General features: G+C 33.5%; 1 protein-coding gene across 1 annotated transcript; it reads right to left on the minus strand.

Annotated features, from left to right (window-relative positions):
• Positions 1 to 1,399: 1,399 nt before the first annotated feature.
• Positions 1,400 to 7,134, minus strand: LOAG_00024 (TKL/STKR/TYPE2 protein kinase). Its single transcript, XM_020445322.1, has 14 exons — positions 6,987 to 7,134; positions 6,484 to 6,609; positions 6,161 to 6,286; positions 5,640 to 5,814; positions 4,998 to 5,167; positions 4,779 to 4,877; positions 4,255 to 4,365; positions 3,968 to 4,099; positions 3,531 to 3,649; positions 3,140 to 3,257; positions 2,892 to 3,030; positions 2,398 to 2,531; positions 2,090 to 2,249; positions 1,400 to 1,791 (listed from the first exon to the last, which is right to left on the minus strand). The coding sequence occupies exons 1-14, from the start codon at positions 7,125 to 7,127 to the stop codon at positions 1,556 to 1,558; spliced, it is 1,986 nt and encodes a 661-aa protein (XP_020304206.1). The 5' UTR covers positions 7,128 to 7,134; the 3' UTR covers positions 1,400 to 1,555.
• Positions 7,135 to 10,107: the final 2,973 nt, after the last annotated feature.

Consider the following 10,107-nt stretch of genomic DNA (forward strand, 5'->3'; position numbering starts at 1 on the left):
CGTGCTACACATGCAGATAGTTTCGTTACCGACATCCTTCACAGAATGCTATTACACTTACGCATAGAAATTGTTACAGAAGAATTTATTCATATGTTATTCAATCTTTTTCTTTTTCCTGAACTTGGCAAACATACAGAAAATAAGGAGATGAGAGAAAACAGACACACGTTTACAGTCTCGTTAAGTTTAAATATAACTTAACAATAAAATACAAATATTCTTACTTGCTTCCTACATCCATAATTCATATTTCAACCCATCGAAATCAACAGGAACAGGACTAAGATTTATCTGACAGCTGGATCAATGAAGATGAGCTTACATTGGTCTAGTAAAAAAATATTTTGCTCAATTATAAGATGAAATTCCAAAACATTCAATAATTCAATCATGTAGGAAGCACTCAACCAATAAATTTTACAAGAAAAGCAAGGGGAAAACGAGAGGACGAATAATCAACAAAACTCCTTCCTAATCATGCTATTATATACAAATCAAAATCATCAAGCACTTTTTATTTCTTTAAAATGATAATCTATCAGGACCTTTTCATCCACTCCTTCTTTCTACATTCTCTTTAAAAATAAACTAATGACCATTAAAGTTATTCATCGTTCCACTAACAAAATTCATCGTTAGGAACAAAACATACCATTCTTATGGGTTCCAATTAGACAGAGTACCAGAGAATAAATTACGCTAATAAGCCATTAAAGAAAATTCAATCGAGATTTCAGCATTAAAAGACGATAGCCGTATAATATCCCTTACTACAAACTTTCGAAGGTAACAATCAGAGAGGAAAAAAACGAAAAATTTAAAAATGGCAAAGTCAAAATTTATAAATAACAACAGACAGATTAAATAAATAAAGACAAACGATAAAAATTATCGTTCATCATTTTCATGACAACGATTACTTTATAAGCAAAGACAATAGCAATAATGTAAAATACCTGCCTGCAGAATGTAAATATGTATAAAGTTTACAATATGTACACCGAACACAACAGAAGCAAACTATACATGAACAATGAAAAGTAACAGACAAATTTATACTATATCTGATGATCTTCCCATTACTACACATGCTTTATTATTTCAAACATCAAGTGGAATGTATCCATAAGTAGGATTTCTAAAAACAAACTATAAAATAACGAACTTTTTTTTCTAGACCATCAGATCCCAAATTTCAAAATCATTACAGAAGGGCAACTGGCGTTTAGCGTCGCACTAATAAATACAGCTGATGCAACAGAAAATGTCACTATCAGTAGACGGATATTAACAAAGGTCAGAGTAAAATTTACATTTTCTAATGCAACTTTACACCAGCATTAAATACTGAATCAAACATTTACATATAATATGTAAAGGATATGAGACATTATAATTTGCAAGCTGACAGCGACACTTTTTAAATGATTTAAAAAAAACAAAGATTAAATTAAACCACCAATGGAGCAATGCTCTACGCCGTCTGACTTGACCACTGCAATAAAGATAAACAGAATAAAACTGTACAACATATCCATATAGAAACGAATCATCACGATAATGGGAAAGTACTATGCGCACCTTGATTTGATAAGGGAATTATATTATCCTGAATTACTTTCTCTGTATCGAGAGTTGCAAAGTATCGAACATTTGGAGGTGCTGTACAGGCTTGTGCATATTCTTCCATTGAAGCATGGAATCCATTGGAACCCAAAGAACCATCTTTGATAAGTAGTGCTGCCGGTACCACTCCATATTCTTGTGTATATGAAGGTAGCGCACCATCTACAAATAATACATCACACATAGCACAATTCATTAAATATTTTGTAATAATTGTAGTAGCACGATGAACTGCTTGGGCAATTATTGCTTAATTGAATTATTTGCCAGACCACCATTGCGTTTCCTTGGCATGAAAATGAAAAATTGGAACAGCAGGCGAAAACTTACTTCGTTAGGAAAATCAAGAAATACTTGACGTAAAGATCATTATGCTACAAACGTCATCAAATATAGCTTCATTTTTTAATTAATAAATACCGATATAACTAGAATTATAAACTACAGTAAAAGAACTAACTTATAGAATTTTCCGGTTGCGTAGTACACTCAAATTTTAAATCCGCAGCATAGGACATGAATAATGTATTGGCACGTTCGTATGCACATCCAGAAGTGATACGGCCATCCGGTTCCATATCCCACATATCTTCAGCTGTCTTCCATAAAACACCACCAATCTAAAACTGCATAAATAAAATCTCCAAAGAATCTCGCAAATGACCAAAGTTGAACGGAAACCGCAAAAGTATGGATGGAAACACATTACATAAAGAGACAGCAACTATTTGTTTCATTGAACTCATTAATAAATTTCAAAAAGCAAACGTTATGTTCCATGACTGCAGCACGAATACTTGGTCGTTTTTTTTCTACAGCAACAACTCGTCTCATATCATGCAATGTTGGCTGCACTCCAGCTTCTGCTTCATACGGTCGTTCATATTCCCCCACAACATCATCTGAAGCATTATCAGGGGATCTAAAGTGTACAGCAATGATGCAACATACAAGAAACTTTCCGCAGTTTACTTTAGACAGATTCTAGAAACAGAGGAGACAAGTGAAATCGAGAACTACATGATGAAGAACTTTTAAAAAACATGACGACCGATGATATGCGATACCAGCAAATGAAAGAAACCAATCGCACTGGCTGAGTTACATCTTTCGTTATAAAAGAAATGTTCGAAAATAAAAGTTAATAAAAACCCAAACAACAGCCTTGAATATCTAATAGCTTTTCATTTCACATGTGAAAATCCAATCGGTAGTTTTTCCACATGAGCAACGAAGTGATATAACATAAACCTTAAGCTTACCTTTACCCATTGATGTTCGCGATAGAATCTCCCATAAGACCAAAGCAGAAGCATACACATCAATCTGACGGAAAGCAAAGGCTGTAAATTCGGTAGCACCTTCCAATATTTCTGGTGACATGTAACGTCGCGTTCCTACCTGTAAATTCAATAACCAAACCTTCCAGTTTTATAGAAAGCATCAAACTAAGGGAAGAAAAACTATGAATTTGTTTGCAAAACAGATGGTTTATAAAAATATTGTTTACCTGTCCATGATTGTCATCAGATGGCATTTGACCGTTTTCGCACTTCAACGCTAGACCAAAATCAGCGATTACCGAAGTTAAATCGGACTTCAAAAGTACATTTCGTGATTTAAAATCTCTGAAATCTAATAAATACTAGAATATAATAGAAATGTAATAGAAAATATAATAGAAATGAAAAACACAGAAGCACGTTTTCGGAACCCTTTTTTCCTTATTTAAAGTTATATTTCTGTTCAGCTGCTTGGGAGCTACCTGAATGATTTCCCAGTGTCGCGACAGAAACTTCAGCTATTAAATTTTGTAAAATCCCAATTAAGAATACATAAGAGCCGGTCGAAAAAGAAATGTGGCAACTTATGATGATAAATGTGAATGAAGATAGACTTGCCGGTGCACAACACAAGGTTTTAGTTCGCCATCGATCATTTTTTCTTCGTGAAGGAAAGACAATCCTTTCAACATTGAAGCTATTACTTTCAACGATTCTTGTAAAGTCAAGACACGAAACTGAAAAGTGATGAATTAAAAAGCATTTGCAGATTGAAAAGAACTGAATGGTAAGAACTCACAAAAAGAAAGCGACCAAAAAATGAGAAAGTTAAGTGATGCACTTATAAAGATTAAAATAAGCTCACTGAAAACAAATAATCTTATTAAAATATTAAATGGCAGCCAAAATGCAGCCAGTAAAATATTTCCAGAAAATTCATCAGATTTGAATACAAAACTGCAACTGCTTCAGTAGGTTTATTGAAGTTGTCTGAGTGATATCAGTGAGTTAGAATTATGGGTAATGTTGCAGAGGTATTAAAAAATTTAGCTTACGTGAAGGAAATCAAACAGTGAGCCGTTATCGTGGAATTCTGTAATCAGCCAGAAATCGTTTCCATGAACTTCCGCGCCCAAATATCGCAATATATTTTTGTGTCTTCGAAGAGAAGCTATCGCGTAAATTTCCTACAATATAGTGGATAATGAAAGTTTCACGAAAAAAAAAAAGTTCAATAACAATCTGTTTTTTAATGTTGCTTAGCAGTAATTCGAGTTTTGAAAAGAAAAAGATTTTGCAGTGTCAAAGGACAACAGCAAAAAAAAAGAAAAGACATTCGAACCTGTTCAACGATCCAACTGTTCACATCCACAGGTGGAAAAACTTTTACCGCGACAGTTTCATTGTCTAGTACACCACGAAATACTTGACCAAATCGACCGCGAGCCACCAACTAAATATGATATACAATCAAACCAGAACACGAGTAAGGTGCTAGAACTCAGATAAGAGATTTCGAAGATTTCAAATCCCGTTTCCATCCCACCATTCTTCTTCATTAACAACTAATAAAGATCGTGAGAACGGATCTGACCAAGTGAATATCTGCAGATAATTTTGCTTTACATAGTAAAATCCTTCCATAGACACCTAAGTATTAATCCCAGCTGTAGTATGAATGAACTGCAGAGCTTTGCTTTAGAAAGGTTCTTACGCCATCATCTTCATACAAAATGAAAACTTATAGAAAACGTGAAGCATACAATACATCTTATCAAAAATTAAAAATTTAAAAGATACCAATCTTCAGTAAGCAGTAGACAACGCAACTGAAAATGTTGAAATAATAACAGGAGAGGGAAATACCTCAAGATTGATAATATTCTTCAAGTTATCGTCATTTTTGGCTCCAATCAAAGGTAATTTCGCATCACCAACGACGGGCATCGAAAATGCATCGGCAGCCTGAAACTCAAGCAAGCAATGATTTCTGCTTACTATACCTAGGAGAATGTCTCTTTGTCTATTAGAATGCTTTGTGTAACACTGAATCTGAACAAGAGGTAAAGCCCGGTTAATTATAACCTTCTCTTTATAATGTCGACTGTTTCTGTATTCCCGATAACTGTAGTAGCAGAACAAAGCCAACGCACAAAGAGAAAAGAAGCCAAGAATGATAATAGCGAACATTTTGCTTCCAGCACCAAAGAATCCTGGATCTTCCACTTCCGTTGGTTCTACCGTAGTCGGTGGTGCTAAAACAATCTTCCTTTTTTGTTTACAAAAGCTATGGCAAAATTCCAATTGATAAACAGATACAATTATTTTGGAAGTAGCGTTTCCTGGAAGAGAAAAATTATTTCATGATTAAATAACTGGATCATCTAAACAGCTGACTAAATATGAAATACATTATGTTCGATAAAGAATGGAAACTGAACATCCATTTTAAGTAATATATTTAATACGTATGTAATGAATTTCATCGCTACACTCTTCTCATAACAATACATTTTCCATCATTTAAGGCAGTATTATAATTTATTAAAGATGAATGGTTTAAACAAAATATGTCGAGACGTTGTAAAATATTCATTCAAACCGTGGATACAAAAATAGAATAAAATAATAGGTAAGTAAATCGCTCGGTAAGTAAATCGGTGATTTGCCTTCATACCAAGTGAAACACATGTAATCTGCTCGTATACTAATAAAAAGTAAACTTACGAGTGGCTGTACGTTGTGGAGGAAACTGTACACGTCGATTACAATAGTGAGTGCTGCAACAACAAAATAAAGCAGCATTACCATGTCCAGTTGGTCGTTCATCAGCAATACATTGACTGTTGTCGCAGTTACCCAAATTACCATCATGCATCCAGCACCCTTTTAAAGTCACCTGCTGTAAGAAAGCAATTTGCAATTTGTATTTATATAACTGCGAGTTGTATTAACAGTCTCACATATTCTTGCGTTTCATTTTACTTGTAATCATTTAAATTTTTAAACATAAAGACTTCATATTTTTATTTATGACTCTCACCCTGAATAAAAAGCATTAAAGTGAAAATGGATAAATCTACAAACGGTAGATTTGAAGCAATAAAAGTCCCAAAATATCACTAGGTAAGAGTTTTTTTTTTGGATTTCAAGGAGAGATGAACAAGTGTGAAACAAAAAATATATAAAGAAATTAATACATGAAGTTAACAGTGCTCCTGAAAATAAGAAACGAATAAAAAAGTTACCCGTGTTAATGAGTTATTTACCAAAGCAGCCATACAACCTAAGCGATGATCGTTTACTGAAGCATAACACATTTTCGTGGTCGGACAACTCCGTTCCATTGGATCACATGAACTAACATCATAAAACTAGAAAAACTTTGTACACTAATTTCTTTAGTACATTCCTGTTACATGGCTGCATGAATTACATCAAAATGAACTGCAATTTCATGAAAATGCCTGGATGATGATTCGAACGACAAGAAACACTATCTTAACGGAACTAAATTGTTGTTGCTCTGAAATCAACCGTTATTTTTCTTTCGTACGTATCTGAAACTTACATCACAATAAATGAAGGGACGTGATTTATTGTCGAGATTATAATTAAGACCTTCGACGCCATGCTTCTTCAAAAAAACCGGTTTCGCTGGAAGTTTCATTTCTGCTCTACCCGATGATTCTTTCAGCTGTAATCAATGAAAATGGCTAGTATTAGCGCCACATGACGAATTCATATTATGAATAAACATAATCCGTGGACTTGAAATGAGTTATTCGATTAATATTAAAGTTAGAAGCCACTACCAAATAAACCATTACTATTACTTCTATTCCAACTTTAAGACACTCTATTTAGCAGCCATACCTGCAAAAGCTAAATATCACAATCGTCATTGGAACGATTACGGAATACATAAATATCTGACACAAGCCTTGGCGGCTACCATAACTTATGACAAAAGGCACGCTCTTACGTGAGTTACTGGCAGTGAGCGCAGTCTGTTAAGACTACATCAGTTAAGCAACCATCACGAGAAATTACAAGAAATGAAAAGCGACTTACATTGATTGTATCGTCATTGAGAATATCTCCAAGAGAATTATGCTTCAGTGCAGTAAAGCATTGGGTAGAAATCAATAAAGAGGAAGCAATAAATATGGCAACAAACATCACCCGACCATCACTTCTGTTTTCTACTGCCATCTGAAACTAAATAGTACAAGCTATAATTGCAGAATGAGGAACAAGAATGTCATTTTTTGACACATGCTTCATCACACGACATAAGCAGGGATCAAGAATCGAATATTTGGTGGATGAGTCATCAGCATTCGATCATTTTGTACAACGCATTTTCTAATAATGATGTAAACGTATTTCGGGAAAAGCATTATGCACAAACGTTCTTATGAAAGCTCATGATACCACTTATTAAATTATTTCTTATTATTAAAATAAGTGATACCACTTATTAAATTATTAAATTCATTGAAATGAATATTCGCAAGAATATAAAATATCGTAAACAAGAAAAATCATACGGTAACGGAAACTTTGGATAGACGGGATAAAGTTCAGGAAAAGGTGAGAAAAGCCAAGGGACAAAAAAAATGAAAATAGGCATCTTTTACACGTCTACTTACACTCATTACAATCAACAGCAATACGTTTCTTATCTGTCTAGTCGAAATAAATTATCATATGGAACTTTCTTGTGACCAAACTATTTTAACATTAGCAGAAATATTACAGTGACTCATAAAATATGTTTAGCAAACTGAATGTTTATTATGAAATTAAAATCAACATTTTTTTCAGTTTTTTTCCTTCCATTTTCGATAAATTAACTGCATATCGATTTACCTTAAATATTAAGTACATATCATATATCATGGACAAGGAGTTACTAAGAACTTTGTCACTTTACTTGCTCTTGAACTCAAAAAACTCAGGAACACTATCCTATCCAGTATATAATCCTTCAAGGAGTCTAAAAACTGAACAGTATTCCAATCCACTCAACCCTACAAGTTATACATGTTCTAATAAATGTAAAAAAAAACTTTTAACTTGGAATAATAATGCGTTCAATGGAAATAAAAGAAACCACCAAAAGATGGCAATAAGCAGCAGTTATCCAAGGCTTGTCCAGAAAACGTATGATGTCAAAATGGGTCAAGTTACAAATTTCTATAGCTAGATAGGTTGGCGGGTGGGGAAGAGCTACATCGAAAGTGCACATCTTGTGAACTTGGACATTCCACTGCTGGGCGTATATAACCAGAATTAAAGACACACACGTATAACATACATTAGAAATGAAAGAATGCACAACAAAAACCAGAAACCAATCTTAACATACTTTTTCCCATTAAAAAACTGAGAATGGAAAATGCAAGAAAAATTTGTCGTCACGAATGAGGACAGTAATTCTAAAACAGTAAATGATTAATATATTACACCGGAAACAGCACCTGCCTTTTCCTGTCAGCTCGTTCGATAAATACCACAAAATCATTCTTTAATATAACGTTTTTTTATTTCATTGTCAGTTTACATTAAATTTTGAAAGTTTCAAGGACAAAAACCAATAAATATATAGTGACATCACTACGCTAACAATGGAGCGTACGATATCGTCTTTGTTAACCAGGTGCATGAATTCAATCAAATCACAGGACGCGACGGTAGTGTACAAGAAGGCAAGTACATACCAAAAAAAGACATACACATTCATGTGCGCAAAATATACTGGGAAACATGCTCACATGTATACATAAATATAGATGTATAAATTTTCTCCATCGATATTGTGACAAAACTAATTTCAAATCAGCAAATATTATATTTAATTACCACCCTTCTCCCTTCCCTACAACAATTTCTAGAATCAAAATTATTAAATGTAAGACATCATTAAGAGATATTTGCTTTGGTAATCTAGCCCACTATCCCCTACCATGATTGTTTATTTACCGAGTTGCATCTTTCGATTATTGGTTTAATGTAAGATAGAACGTAACGTCACAAAAGTTTCCATGCAAGATGACTAGAATTTTAAGATTTTCAAAGCGTAAAACGGTTGTCCTTATTACCCACTCACTCATAAACACTGCTTGCAACATCTAAAACTCATTTCTGGACAGGGAAATTGATAAGGATAAAATCAACTGGACAGTACCATTATCTGCTGCTTCAATTTAAAAAAAATCCGAAAATGATATTTAGCGAAATAGGCTGAAGACGTTGGTGATGAGTGCACACACTGATAGACAGCTTCAGGCATGTTCCTTCCCGAAAATAAAATAAATGAAGGTTGCTGGAAGTTTTTTATCATTTCCTACATATATACATACATAAAAATGTATATACGCACATAATATATTTACATGCAATCAGGCATATACCAACCGGAAATAAATATCAGTTTTTGTCGTTTTCAGAATCATACTAATAGGTAAAATGATCACCTTTTTTATTTGCTTAAGAAAAACCTCTGTTCTGATTATTAATCTCTCCCACACAAAATTACAAATAGTACAGTGTCATTAACCTACGAAATTATATACATCGAAATTATCTCGACTCCCAAACATTCATCCTAAGACTAACCATTCACGTAATTTTCCTAAATAAATTAAAAACTTTCTCATGAATTAAAAAGAATGGCGGCACTCTAAAAACACAGGAGATTAAAAATGAAATGTGAGGAAGAAGCAAAACACAATAACCATTGAATACTTTGCATACACGCGAGTATATTGGAAAATCAGGCGTGATTGGCTCTGAAGAAAAAAAAATTCCACTACTAAAACAAAGTCGAAACGAAAACCGTTAGATCGTATAGCAACGCAAGTGTACTCTGTTAGAAGATGAAGGAATTAGCCATCATTGAACATGATAAAATATAAATAAAAATTTTATTTTCTCTTTATTCGCTTTGCTCTCAAGTAGCTTAATCAAAAAAACTTCGACAAAATGGCTTACTTCATATTGATTATTTGATTTTGATCTTTTTTCATCAGTAATTAATTAGTCCATTAGTGTGAACATCCTGCTGAGTGAGTACTGAAATACAGTTTTCGTCATAACGTTAGTGCCAGTAAAATCCAATCAAATGTGACCTCTGAAATGAAAGAAATAAAGCTAACAAATGACCATAAATTTTCTGTTCATCCCTTTG

Source organism: Loa loa (assembly GCF_000183805.2).
Source record: "Loa loa unplaced genomic scaffold supercont3.4, whole genome shotgun sequence".
NCBI lineage: Eukaryota > Metazoa > Nematoda > Chromadorea > Rhabditida > Onchocercidae > Loa > Loa loa.